Source organism: Mus musculus, chromosome 1 (genome assembly GCF_000001635.26).
Source record: "Mus musculus strain C57BL/6J chromosome 1, GRCm38.p6 C57BL/6J".
NCBI classification, from domain to species: Eukaryota; Metazoa; Chordata; class Mammalia; order Rodentia; family Muridae; genus Mus; species Mus musculus.
The window spans coordinates 32,617,632-32,632,856 of record NC_000067.6 but is presented as its reverse complement, the minus strand read 5'-3'; the positions used below and the strand labels follow the sequence as shown (position 1 = coordinate 32,632,856).

General features: G+C 36.5%; 1 protein-coding gene across 4 annotated transcripts in view; it reads right to left on the bottom strand.

The window, feature by feature from the left end:
- Khdrbs2 (KH domain containing, RNA binding, signal transduction associated 2) overlaps positions 1-15,225 on the bottom strand; it is a 532,623-nt gene that overhangs the window by 72,368 nt on the left and 445,030 nt on the right. For all 4 annotated transcript variants that reach the window (XR_001783140.2, XR_001783141.2, XR_373242.4 and 1 more), the window contains exon 7: positions 13,604-13,686. Coding sequence is in view for 1 of the 4 variants with exons in the window: in NM_133235.3 (NP_573498.1) it covers positions 13,604-13,686 (83 nt within the window). In the remaining 3 variants the exon portion in view is untranslated. The remainder of the gene's footprint in view (positions 1-13,603; positions 13,687-15,225) is intronic.

Below are 15,225 nucleotides of genomic sequence, written 5' to 3'. Positions count from 1 at the left end.
CTAGGCATGGTTAATGACTTGCATGCAAAGTTATTAGCATGTATCTTGGGCACAGATGTCACTGAGGGCATTGTGTAATATGCTGTACGCACATTACTTTGACTTTCTAAAATAAAATAAATTCTAAATTTAAATCATCTGGTTCACTGTATTGCAACTATTGGATGAAAGCCTATGCTTGTTTTAATCCCTGTGTGTGGTATGTGTGGATATAAGGTGTGTGTATGGGTGTATGTATGTAATATATGCATATATAAGTGTGTGATATATTTATGATGCATGTGTGTGATGTGTGTTTGATAAGTACGATGTGTGGATGGTAGTATGTGATGTGTGTGTGTGTGTGTGTGTGTGTGTGTGTGTGCATGTGTGTGATGTGTGTAATTTGTGTACAATTGGTAGTGACACATCATGCCATTGCCCTCAGTGGAGCTCAGAAGGTCAGCTTGAGTACTGTTTTTGTTTTTGTTTTTTTTTTTTCTTGTACCTCCACGCTATCCTTGCACATGTCAGGGTAGATGATCCTAAAGCTTCTAGGCTTCTTTTCCTCTCCCTTCCATAACAGCACTGGGATTTCACATACAATGTCAGGCCTTTTCATGGATTTTGGACATCCAGCCTCAGGACCTCATGCTTGTGTGGCCATGTCCCCGGTTCTGATAGTTTGTCCTAATATAAGGTACTCTTTTTTCCCTTTTTATTATTTTTCTTTTGACATATATATGACTGTGTACTTTTAAATTCATAAATGAAAACTATATTTTATAGTATATAACATATTATTTTATTCATGTATGGATACAATTATGTATATGTATCCATGATGGATATATACAGCTTAGAATTATATAACTATTAAATGAGAATTACATAGATATTATTTTAAGTGTTAATTTTTTTTGGTAGTCATAACACTTAAGCATTTATTTAATGTCTTCTATTATATGTGATATGATTAGCAACTACAGACATTGTGAGGCACAGTAAGTGTTTCTAGTGTATTTTTTGAGAATATTTTCCCTAGTGTTCATGATCTCAACATTCACAGATGGTTGACTCTGCTTACAGTAGTGGATATGAATTCCCTCCCTCTGAGTGGGCCACAAGTCCAGTTAAATTAATCTGTTAGTTACCTCTAAGATACCAGTGCCACTATTGTACCCTTGGACACTTTCAGCCATGTTGGTCACTGTCATTTGTGGGTTAGGACTATTGCTTGTGTTTCTCACCTGGAAGCGTTCACAGCACCTCTGCTGTGATGAGAGGTGGTCCTCAGAGAGGAGATGTAGCTAAGTTCCAGTTCAGTACCATCATGTGTCCGTTTGTGGAGACCTCAGCAGTAGGGTCTTAGCCTCATGTTCTTGTAGGCAACCAAGGGCAAAGGAATGGACTATATTGTTTTGGAGGAACTTTTAAATTCCCCTGTGCAATAATTTTAAGAGAGGTTTCCTGTGCTAGGGACTGGGGTTTTGAGTAGATAGTCTGTGTCCCTTTGATGAGGCAACTGTCAAACCAAGTAGTACGGCTTTATTTAATATATATGGGATATATAATTCATAATGTATGTTTTAAATTATATAGAGAGATTATACCATCAGTAGTTTTCCCTGTTCATTTTCCTATTTCTCCCTTCATAGATCTTGTATCATGCTAACTTCTAAACATGTGGAGTTATGGTCAACAAATAACAACATGCAACACTCATCGTTCCTCTTCTGAATGACCTTACTCAGACTCATATTTTCTGCTTCTACCTCTATACCTGGAATATGTCATCGTTTCATTTTTCTTTATAGCTGAATAAAATTACATCATATATACATGCTAAATTTTCCTTATCCATTCATCAACCAAAGGGCATTGAGGTTGTTTCCATTTTCTAGTTATTGTAAATAGGCCAAAAATGAACATGGCTATAATATGAGCATAGCGAAATATATTGAATCCTCTGGGCTTATGGTACAGATTAGTAAGTATAATTGATCATATTGTAGATTTACTTTGATGATTTTAAAATCATAACAAAAAAGAATGTTTTGTATTTCAGTGTATCATATCGGTTTAATGCAAAACATTTTTAAATTTAATTTTCTTTAATTTTTGAGAGTTTTATTATGTGTATGCAATGTAATTTGATCACATTGACTGTCCAGTCTCTCCCCAAACCTTCTCCCTCATTTCTCTTCCTCATTCCTGCACCTTAACTTTATGTCTTCTTCTTTATAAAGCACAGAGTGCTGCTGCCACATGCAGAAAATAGGACCATCCACTTGACAGTCTACCACAGACCATACCCCTGAAGAAAAAAAACTGACTCTTCCTAATTCAGCAGCCATTTTGTCCAACAGCTCTCATGAAGGGAACTTGAGTTTCTGAGCCTGTCATTCCATTCATGCTAAAACATCAGTTGGCTTCATCTTGTGCAGGTCTTGTGCAGACAACCATAGTTGGTGTGAGGTGACTAGAACAGTTCCATCATGCCCAGAAGACACAATTTGCAGTAGTCTTTATTTACCTCTGGCTCTTACAATCTTTTTTATTTTTATTCACAATTTTATCCCCAAAACAAAGATAAACTAGGAGATGGAGGCTGTAGGTTTCTTGAAAAATCTAGAACTGTGCCATATGCTTTCTTAGTCCTTGATAATGTTGAGCCTTTCTTATCATTTCAGTCCTAAGTACTTTATAATTGGATACTCTGGAAGAACATGTGGTTCTTCAGCAGTAAATTACACTCCAATCTCTTTGTCTTTTTCCTGGCTTAGTTTTACCCAGAAGTAAAATCCCAGCAGAGCATCAGTTCCTGAAAGCCTTATGGTATTGCTGCTTACTCTCCACATGAGAGCTCCTCAGGTTTTCTCACATTCTCTCATACTCTGGTTTCTAGAACATTAAATATTAACTTGTTTTCTCCCTGACCATTCACATACATTGTCTTGATCTTCACACCATCTTTTGCAGAGCATTTAGTGCCTTAAATGGTAACTCTGAGTGAATCATTAAATCCATGGCCTTGGGAGCAATATCTGTACATTGATTTTGCTTTTACACTCCACTTGTGTACAGTACTTAGAAAATAGTGGGCTTAATATTTAGTTTATTTCACAAAATGTTTATCGTCTTTCAACATATTGCTAGCATCTAGATATATTATACTGTTATTAAATAACTGATTTATCAGGCTATGTTTTCAAAACATGGCTGCTATAATATTTTCTATCCCTGAGGCACAGCAGTTGTCAATCTACCAGTGATATCTAACACCTCTGCTGTTGAATCTGGATTGACTGTAATTCTCGTGTAATTAAGGGTTATCCCCTTAATTATCCCCTTATCTGCTATATCACAACAGGCAAAGTAGCTTCTGCTTGTGGTTTGAGATACCCATCTGACACAATGAGCTGCCACACTATATGGAAACCTGGGTGACACAAAAGACTTATAATGCGCACTCTACACAACAGTTCTATTCTGATGCTGAAGAAGCATTTAATCAGAGGTAATCTTCAGATAACTCCAATGTCCTGTCACTGAGACTATTGGCCTCTGTGCCATCCCAGACACAGTGGGGCTGAGGCAAGCCATGGTTGTACTTTGATGAAATTCCTAATGTACAAAATGTATATTTTTGTTTTAAATGTCACTGCTTCTCAAGTGTTTTTTTTTTGTTGTTGTTGTTGTTTTACTTTGTTTTTGTTGTTGTTGTTTTTTTAATGTAGAAACAGTGGTTAAAAGCCCAGATTACTTGGCTCTGTGAAGACTCAAGGCCCCAGTGTAGGGGAATTTGAGGGTGGGGAGGCAGGAGAGGATGGGTAGGGGAACACCCTCATAGAAGCAGGGTGAGTGGGGATAGGATAAGGAGTTACCTGGGGGGGGGTGGATAACATTTGAAATGTAGATAAAGAAAATATCCAATTGAAAAAAGTACAAAAAATAAATAAATAAAAGCCCAGATTCCAGCTTTTATTCAAACGGGCCAAATAAAGACTAGAACCCTTGGCCACCTTCATCATCCTAAGGGCCACATGGTTGTAGCATTCTATGTTTGAACAAAGGGTAGTTCCAAGTTTATTGACAGTGTTTGCCACTCCTTATTTTACATTTTGACACTCATATATTTAGTGGCATTTCTGACTCCTTCCACATGCCATTTCACTACATGTTAAATAGGTTTCTTTCTTTCTATTTGTTGATTATTTTATTTTTGGTATTGTCAACCTTCCCCACCTACCACTTTAACAAGATTTTCACCTCACCTGACCATCACAATGCATCCTTGCCAACACTCTGGGTTTTTTTTCCCAAGAGTTTATGCTGATTGAGAACTACTGATTTCTGGAGCTCTGATTGTGTATGGTTTGCCCACCCACTCTCAAGTTTCCTGTTGAGGAATGTCTCTGATTCCAAATTAACCCAGTGAGATTTCTTTATCTCCATAGAAGAGTGAGCAGGTTTTACTAAAACTGGGACATCTAGCTTCTGTGGAAGACTGATCCTTCATGTGACTAAGGACAACATAGTTTCTAACTGGTCCTATTAAAGTGCTGTGGACAGGTTATTTTGCAAGCAGTCTAGTTATCATGAAAGTTAAGTTTAAATGAATAAAAAATGATTATCAAAAACACATAGTGACTGATTTGGAAAAATTCATTATTTCCTTTATATTTATGCGGTGTCTCTCTGGTCTACATCTGAAATAAGTATTCAAAAGGTAACAAGTTCATCTAGAAACTGAGTTTCATTCAAACAATGTGAAATCTACATTTTATTCATGCAGACATTTTTATAGAGCATGAATATACAACTAATTTGTACAATAGCTGTGGGAAAACATCTCAAATTCAATAATCCTATAAATTTAATAGTATCATGGATGTTGGCAAAGAGAATTGAATTTAAAAGTGGAGGTGAACAGGTTTACAGTGAATGGTGACACTTAATAGAACAGGACAAGCAGTTATCTACCTAATATAATAACAATAACACTTATTAAAGTATGGTGGGTTTTATACTATGTGTTTATTAGAAGGATTTCCATAAATGCAGCATTAAATGTGATGCTCACCTGAATCTCACAGCCTGAAAAAATAATTGAATAATTTTAATTTTTCTCATGTTTTTCAGTCGGAATATTTTGAAGCCTGAAGGTAAAGCCCTGTATTCTTGTGACATGCAGGTACCCTCTGTTTGTTTGGTTTTTTTTTCAGGTGTGTATTGAAAATGTGTTGAAATTATGATCCAGTTCAAATTTCCAGGCAGCATTTATCAGTCTTTATGTTTAAGGCTATATAGATGTAACACATAAGGGTTTGAATTTACTGCTGAAATTAACTACAACTTGAAATCAGTGCCTTTGTTCCATGGTGCTGTGGGGGAGCACAGACTCCTGAACACCCCTGACATGAGCACAGAGCTACTACTGCAGTGGCTCTGATGAAATACCAATGGTAAGCAGTCTATTAGCAAGAACACGGTGGCTCCCATCCTTAGCACGATGAGTACTGAGGTGCAAAGAACTTCTAAAAGTTGGTCTAGGAATATGATTGTCCATCCACTCTGCATTTCATGTGTTCACTGTACCTTTCAAAGAACAAATGAATGTTTTCAAACATGCAGAAAAAGTCGTTTAGAACCTTAATACATGACTGACTTGTTTCCGTTAAAATTTCATGCCATTGTTTGAACCTTCTAACAGCTGATATGGATCATTACAATTCCTAGTTATTGTAAGTATATTACAAATTTTGGATGTCCTGATAGGTCTCCTCCACTAGCCTTCTCAAATCCCTTAATCCTTCTAGCATCAACTCCATTGGGAGGATGATTAGTGGCTGCTCCATCTCCTGCTTCCTAAAGTGTCAAGATGGTGGGAACCATGGAGAGAGAGACTGTGGGGAAGTCAGGGATGTTTCAATATCTATCAGTCCTCTAACTCTTCCTTTCTACTCTGAAGTGAAAGTATCAGTTCATGTCTAGTGGCTTCACCTATGAGGTTCTCTACCCCCCTTTAATTTCCATTTGGGCTTACAGAACAGTTAAGTCACAGGAGTCTTGACCTCTCAGATGACTGACATCTTCCTTGTGGCCATCTGCCAGTGAAAAATAATCCCCATACTACATACACCTCCCTAGAAGTACCTTAACCCTCTCATCCATCTTCCAGAGCAGACATTGTATACAGTGACCATTATAGGCAATCATATGAGTGGATCTTTTACACTAAGAATTTATAAAATCTTAGCATTGCACACCTAAATCAAAACTTCAGACCTGATCTTTTAACTTCCCTTTGTGACAAGAGCATTTCTATCTAAGTAAATGAAGCTTATATTCCCATGTCTATGACTTGCTTTGATATAGATTTTTTAATATTGAGAAATGTTAGCAAAATATTCATGAAACTGTGTGATATATTTTTTTAAGAAGGGTGAGCTCTGAAAATGTTAATGTCTCAAGGGGTAGATAAAAATATGGCAAATGACAAAAGATTATTTGGTCCAATTAAAGGTGGTAAGCTTATAGTGTAACAGGTTTTAAAACCAAGGCTTCTCAAAAGTGAGTCACCGTGGAAACAGCAGTAGCAGTTTTGTACTTTGGAGATTGCATAATCACTCTGAGATCTATTCTTTCACTTTTTCCCCTAGACAGAGATCAAGGGAAAAGATGTTTGGAGATCCTTATACTGTTAACATGCTCAGCAGTCATTAATGCCATTCAATTAAGCTGTCTCCTGAGCACAGTTTGGTACAGAACTTTTTCTGATCCATTTGAAAAGTTTCAGAATTCATGGTGCCTTATAAAACAACAAGGGGCTAATTATGCTGTTCCATCTTTTGAACTCCAGTGAACCTTTACAGCTGTTACCTTGTGAACGCCCCTGGAATTTCTGCTGAGGATAATACAATGGTCCTGGTAAGGTAGAACATGGCTTCTCCTTTACGATTCTTACAACTCTATATTTATCTTTTGACTAGCATCTAAAGGAGCGAGCCCCTTTTATTTCAGACAGACTATATGTCTCCTATTTAGATTCCAGAAGTCAGCATTAGCATTTCTTCTGATTTTGACCTTAACAAAACAAACATGATTTGTATTATCTACCAAATATATTCAAATTGTTTATAAATGTTGGAGTTATGTTTTCATATATTTCTTTTTACATTATTTCTTTTATTCCTTTATTTCAAGTCTTACATCATTTTTTTTCTATTTCTAAATCTGTCTTTCTCTCTCTCTCTCTCTCTCTCTCTCTCTCTTTTTGGTTTTGGTAATGCAGAAAATATATTCAATGGTGAAAGCATAAAAGCCATTGTGAACTTCTACTCCTTCCATGTTGATTGGCTGCTCTGACTGTATGGAAGGCCACGGAGTTTCACAGTGGGTCTGGTTAATTACATGTCTTTTATTTGTAGGACTTTTCTTTCATATAATAAAGCTTAAAATAAATTTTAAAGAAAGTCTTACAGTAAAAGTTCAATTTAGGAGTCAAGTCTTAGAAAAAAAATCAGACCTAATTCTTGAGAAAATGGACTTCATTTCACACCTAATTATCAACACCTTTTTATTGCAAATGGCTCTTCAGAGAAATCATTAGCAGAAAATATCATATCATTTAAAAATTAAGTATTGTACTTTCTATACTGTCATGGATCCATTTCTACTTAGTAAGTGTTTATTTAACCAGACTTTTGTGATGCTGGGATACATTCTGGGGCCTTCTTCAGACCACACTGTTAGTCTATCACTCAGCTGCTACATCTTGAACCATTCTGAGTGTGCATGGCCAGGGAACACAGATTTAGGTTAACCCAAATTTCATGTTCCAACATGGAAGCAGCATAGTGAAGTTTTATTTTTTTATATATATTTATTTATTATTATACATAAGTACACTATAGCTGTCTTCAGACACACCAGAAGAGGGTGTAAGATTTCATTATAGGTAGTTGTGAGCCACCATGTGGTTGCTGGGATTTGAACTCAGGACCTCTGGAAGAGCAGTCAGTGCTCTTACCCGCTGAGCCATCTCACCAGCCCCTATAGTGAAGTTTTATAGTTTCACAGAACAAAGAAAGTTATAATTCAAGTCAAGTTCAAAATGAACTGGGGATACACAACAGAGGCAGTTCTAGAAGGGCATGGTTAGCTTTCCTATAGGCCCAGGATGGTATCTGATGACATTCTTACCTGGCTGAATTGCTATTGCTAAGCATACCTTTTCCTCATATTGATGCTCTAAATCCCCCAGTGTTCATCTGTGTATCTGTAGTACATACTGATATTATACTAACTAAAATCTCCATACTATTTTATGAAATAATACTTCTTACATTGATGTATTTATTCAGATTTGTTGAAACAAAAGTGTCCTCACTTTCTGTCTCTCTCTTTCTAATCTGTTTCTTTTTATTTGTTTGTTTTGTTTTGTTTTTGAGACAGGGTTTTTCTGTGTAGCCCTGGCTGTACTGGAACTCATTCTGTAGACCAGGCTGGCCTCAAACTCAGAAATCCCCCTGCCTCTGCCTCCAGAGTGCTGGGATTAAAGGTGTGAGCCACCAACATCTGGCTCTAATCTGTTTCTTATCTCTACTCTTTTTCTCTCTTACTATGTAGCTCTGGTTGACTTGGAACTCATTATGTAGGCCAGCATGACTGTATTATGTATGAATTCTCATGCAAGATTTTATATTAGTAATGATTGAACAATAGTTGACAAAACAGAAACTTATGATTATTACAAATTATAAGATTAGAATTATCATTATTCTCTTAGTACCTGTTTACTTTAATTAGTAAAATAACTTATATAGGCATAAACAATCCTAATTTAAACCAGTACTTTAAGAAAAACAAAGCTCAATGCTGGATTTGGGTTACCACCCCTCCAACTGTTAAGAGCATCTTGAAGTTCCCTGAAACAATTCAGGGCATATTATGCATCATTTATTACAGTTTCCCACTGCAATTGACGTGTGTGTGTGACTATGTTGCTGAAGACACCACACACTTTGGTCATAAGATATAAAGAGATAAGGGTAATAACTAGGTATCTTTCTCCTTGCTCTCTAGATTCCGTAGCACAGGGAGGTGCTATTTAGGCTGTAGTGGAGAAAAGTTATCAATTGTTGGACTCTGCTGTGTACAATGTTAGCAGCAATAATAACCAACAAGGTAGCATATACCCATGATTCCAATAACGGCATGAATATCAAGGGGGCAAACAACCACTTTCTGATTAGCTATAGGCTGTCTGCATAGGAGGCAACACACAGTACTACTGTAAATTTAGCCAAGGACCTATGGTTGAGGAACTCAAAGAACCTCAGGAGTGAGCATTTACTATATTTGCTAGTAGGCAGATTACATTCCAGTGTGTTGTCCCACTCTACACCTATAAATATAAGGACATGCATTGTGGAGCCACTGGATTATAAAAATATGTAAATAAAAAGAAGCCACAAATTTGGGAGACATTTGGGAATAAGGGTGGGTCTGGAATGACTTGGAGGAATGAGCAAGAAGTAAACATGATAAAAATGCATTGTATACATTTATGGAACTCCCAATTTATAAAAATAATATACTCAACAAACAATTCGACCAACGGAACAGCAGGACTGAGTAGAATACACAAACACACACACAGAGGTAGATGTAGACATAGAAATGGATATGGATATGGATAGAGACATATAGATATAGATATATCAGCATATCCTTTTTTTCACTTTGTCAATGTTTTTAATTATCTATTTGATGTTGGATACAGAAGTTCAAAGTTTGTTTTTTTGTTTTTTGGGTTTTTAAAATATTTTTATTACATATTTTCCTCAATTACATTTCCAATGCTATCCCAAAAGTCCCCCATACCCTCTCCCCCACTTCCCTACCCACCCATTCCCATTTTTTTTGGCCCTGGCGTTCCCCTGTACTGGGGCATATAAAGTTTGTGTGTCCAATGGGCCTCTCTTTCCAGTGATGGCCGACTAGGCCATCTTTTGATACATATGCAGCTAGAGTCAAGAGCTCTGGGGTACTAATCTGCATATCTTTAATACATCTAGTTGCGACAATGGTATTAGAAATATATTAAATAATACATTGAAGAAAGAACAACAGCTACAGAAATAATATTAGAAAAAAATAGAGAAATTCATGGAGAAGCACGAAATTAGATATGTATTTCCTAACCTCTTTACAAATCAGCTCAAAATGTTTTAAAGATGTGTTGGTTTGACTAGGAATGCCCCCACAGACCCATGTGTATAAATGCTTGAGCTATAGAGAGTAGCACAATTAGAAGGTGTGTCCTTGTTGAAGTAGGTGTGTTCTTGTTGGAGGAAGCCAGTCACTATGGAGATAGGCTTTGAGGTCTCATGCTCAAGCTAGGTCTTGTATGGTACTCTCATGCTGTCTGCAGATCAAGATGTATAACTCTTAGCTCCTTCTCCAGTACCATGTCTGTTTGCTTTCTGCCATGATGATAAAGGACTAAACCTCTGAAACTATAAGCCAGGCCCAATTAAATGTTTTTCTTTATAGGAGTTACCATGGTAATGGTGTCTCTTCATAGCAATAGAATCACTAAGAGAAAGGATATTACTGTAAGACTTGAAACTAACACTCCTAGAAGGAAGATCCCAGCACAGGCAATAAGTTTTGAAATACAACTCTAAACTTAACAGAATAATTCAATGTCAAACAAGATTCTGTCAAATAAAATCATCATTACATAAGAATATGTTCCTAAGGGTGAAAGAGACAACCAACAGCATAGAAGAATATGTTTGCCAGCTATTCCTTTGACAGATAACCAGTATCCAGACAAGACTGAGAGGTCAAAATATAAATAATTCAAGAAAACAATAAAAATGATTTTAATAAATACTTCTCAAAAAAAGCACAAAATACAAATGACATATATGTACATATGTATATGTATCTGTATATGTATAATGTATATATATATATATATCCTTAGCCATCAGGGAAATGACAATCAGTATTACATAGGAAGTCCATTTTTCACCAGTGAAAAATGAAAATTATTCAAGAAGACAAAAACATAACAATAAAAACAAAAACTATGTATCCGGGGACTGGAGAGAAAGCTCAATGGTTAAGAGCATGGACTGCTCTTCTGAAGGTCCTGAGTTCAAATCCCAGCAACCATATGGTGGCTCACAACCATAGGTAACGAGATCTGACACCCTTCTCTGGAGTGTCTGAAGATAGCTACAGTGTACTTACATATAATAAATAAATAAATCTTTTATAAAAAGAAAACAAACAAAACACTGACACATCCTAGCAAGGTTGTAGAGCAAAGAGCATCCACATGCATAGTGGGTAGGAATTGAAAATATTACAGAAAACTGAGTACCAAATCCTCAGCATCTAGAAGCACAGCCTCCATATATTTTAGCCATTCCCTATCTGGGTCCATCTGCAAAGCAGATAAAATCACCATGTGAAAGTGATTCCTGCCTGCTGTTGCAGACTGTGGTAGGTTTATTTACAATCATTAAGTGATGGCTTCTGCCTACATGTACGTCTACAGAAGATGGGTGTGCATGATTGTTTTATGTCAGCTTGACATGAGCCAAAGTCATCTGTAAGGAGAGAACCTCGACTGCAAAATACTTCCATAACATGCGCTAGCAAGCCATTTTTTCTTTAACTGGTGATTGATGGGAGAGAGCCAGGTCCATTGTGGGTGGGACCAGCGGTCCTGGGTTTTGTAGCAAAGTAGATTGAGCAAGCCAAGGAGAGCAAGACAGTAAGCTGCATGCTTTCTCCACTCCATGGCCTCTGCACTAGCTCCTGCCTCCAAGTTCCAGCCTTACATGAGTTCCTGTCCTGACTTTCTTCAGTAATGGACTGTGATGCAGAATTATAAGCCTCCCCCCCCCAAAAAAAAACAAAAACCCACAAAAATCAAAAAACAAAACCCTTCCTCCCAAACTTGCTTTGGGTTATGGTGTTTCATCATATGAATAGTAACCCTAACTAGGACAATGGGTAATAGAAAATGTTCATGTATATATATATACATCAGAGTCTTTTCTACTCCAAAGGATGAAATCTTGCCACATGCATGAAAATAAATAGAAATGGAAATTATCATATCAAGTGAAATATGACAGAGTCAGAGACAAATGGTATTATTTTCTGATACATGTAGAAACTGAAATAACAACAAAAGGCCCTGGAAGTGGAAGAGCATCTCCTAGGTCTATTGGGCCTTGGAAATGGACCAGAAGGGGAGGAAGCAAAAGGAAAGAGGAAAGAAGATAGAACCATCACTTGACATGAGAAACACATTGATAGGAATGCCACAGCGAATCTTATTAATGATAAATACATGCTAATATTCATGAAAAAGAACAAAAGGTGAACTCAGTATCGACTAACATGGACACCTCAGAGCTCCCAGAGACTAAGCCGCCAACCAAAGAGCATTTGTGAGCTTGTCTGTAGCCCCTGGCACATATGTAGCACAGAACTGGGTTGTCTGGCCTCATGGTAGAGGATGTGCCTGTAGAGGCCTGATGTCCCAGGGAAGGGGGAAGCTGGGGGAGTGTTAGGTGGGAGTTGGTACATGAGGGGGCTTGGTGGGTGGATGGGTGAGGGAGATGGGTGTGTGAGGGCACACCCTTTCAGAGGCAAAGGGTAGTGGAGATTGGGTGAAGAACTCTGGGATGGAGGACCAGGAAAGGGGGGCACATTTGGAATGTAAATAAATAAAATAAGTTAATAAAGAAATTTTTAAAATGAAAAAAGAAAAGGCTGTTGTTTATTTATATGGCATTGTAGAAAGGGCAAGTGTATATAGCTATAAAACTAAATTGGGGATTCCATAGCATGTTAAGGAAAGGGGGCAAGAGATGATAACAAATATCATTTACAAAGAGAAACTTTGGGGCTGATGGAATTCTCTACATACGTGTTATTTATGGAGCTTGTTACACCATAGCAGACATTTGTGAACCTCTTACAAGTTGAGTTCTAAATGGGTAAATTTTATCAGTTATAAGCAGTATCTCACTAAATCTGACTTTCAAGTAGTACAGATTTATCAACATTACAAATTCTAGGTCAATGTAAAGAGATATTCAGCAATTTACAGATAGTGATGAGAAAGAAGAGGAATATCTTTTATTTCAGGAGATATTTTTTTTTCAGTTGCCTATTTTCATCTTATCAATAACATTTCCTTGCGATTTGCTTTATAAATAAAAATTACAGGTTTGTAAAAAATGTCACATTGAGAAAGCTGCCTGCTCTGTTAATTAAATTACAAGTTCAATAAAATAGTTTCTATACACAGTGGTGCTTAGCTAAGTATAAGTCTCTCTAATGAGTTTACTGGTATTATAATCACCCCTCCTCAGGTTACACACTATTGTTTCCTTGCTTGCAGTTATAGAGCTACTTTATTTTATCTCTTATGGTTTAGTAAGCAATTTGATAATTTAGGAAGGTAATGGAGATTAAATCCACTGCTTAAAACCCTCATATAATCTAACTATAATTCACATGTGTATTATAAAATAGAGCAGAGATAACACCTGGAAGTGTGATTCGCCAGCAAATGCCTTACCTTTGTGTTGGGGTCACGTAGCTATTATCATAAGCCTCATAGGTCTGGTCATCATATTCACCCCCATAGCCATCATCATACCCCTGAAATATAAAGAAATACAACATTTTTAAACTAATCAGTCTGCTTTGATTTATTTATATTTTCTAAGAATTTATGTCCCATAAGCTTGGGTTAATTTTTATGCTTGATTATATTTGAATATATTTACAGTTTCCATATAATCTTAAAAAATAGTTTTTTTTTTCTTTCCCTTTTTTGAGGCTTTGTGTGCTTTTTAAAATAGAATGAAAGAATATGAAGTTGGTTGGGTAAGGAGGAGGTGGATCTGGGAGGAGTTGGAAGAGGAGAAAGAAGATGAGGAAAACATTTGTGTGTGTGTGTGTGTGTGTGTGTGTGTGTGTGTGTGTGTGTATGTGTGTGTGTATATATATATATATATATATATATATACATGTATATGTATATATATATGTATATATACATATACACACATATATATGTATATATATACATCATATACACATATATATAATATATAAAATAAAATATGAAGTATATAGGAAATATTTAGTACTTGTTAAATAAACTCTCAGTCTTCAATGATAGAGAAACACCTATTGTGAGATGCATTTACAATGTTGATATATAATAAAGATCAGTTAAGAAATTTAATCTAATCCTTCCCTTTCAGAATACCATGTGTAAGAGCGACAAAGAGATAACTCTTCTGGTAGAGGACTCTATGTTCAGGTCCCAGCATGCACACTGGGTGTAACACCAGTTCCAGGGGCTCTTGCATCCTCTTCTGACCTCAGTGGTACCTTCACTCATGTGCACATTACACCCCCCTTACACATACATATACACACAGACACAGATAATACATATAGGCAAAATTACAAATGAATTACAACAAAAATAATTTATAGGTATCTAGGAACACTAGCCTAACAGTGGTGTAAAGTATTGGTGGCAATCGTACTCAAAGTTTTGTTTTCTCCTGATAACCACCATTATTATTAAGACAGAAAACTTAAGAGTATAGGATCCTTTAATTGTGATTAGGTTTCAAGTTGGGAAAATGGAGTCATTATTGAAAAGGTAAGTAAATAAATAAATGAACGAATAAAAGGAGAGAGAAAAGGGAGAGTGTGATTGAAGAATATCGTTTTTAAATCTCATAAGCAATGTGGTGTGCCAAGTTTGCTGAAATCATACTGACAGAATGCCTGAAGATATGTCATTTGGAGCGTGCAGGCAGGCTAGCAATTATACACGGCAGCTATCAATCACTCTATGAGAGAGAGAAAGAGAGAGAGAGAGAGAGAGAGAGAGAGAGAGAGATTAAGTGTTATGTTCCTTTGTGGTCATCGACTTTAAACCCTATCCATTCATCCTGACTACTCCCCAGGTCTACCTCCAGATATTCACTGTACCACTTTTCTCCTTGAAACATTCTTGCACCCTACCCTACCAGTTCATACCTTCACTTTCCTCTGGGGACTAACAAATCTCTTACGGCTTATGCTGGACACTAAAAATGAAAATTGCAAGTTAAAATTTTTCACTTTCATCATGAATTTATTTTTTAATTTTTATTAATCAGAACACTGGTATTT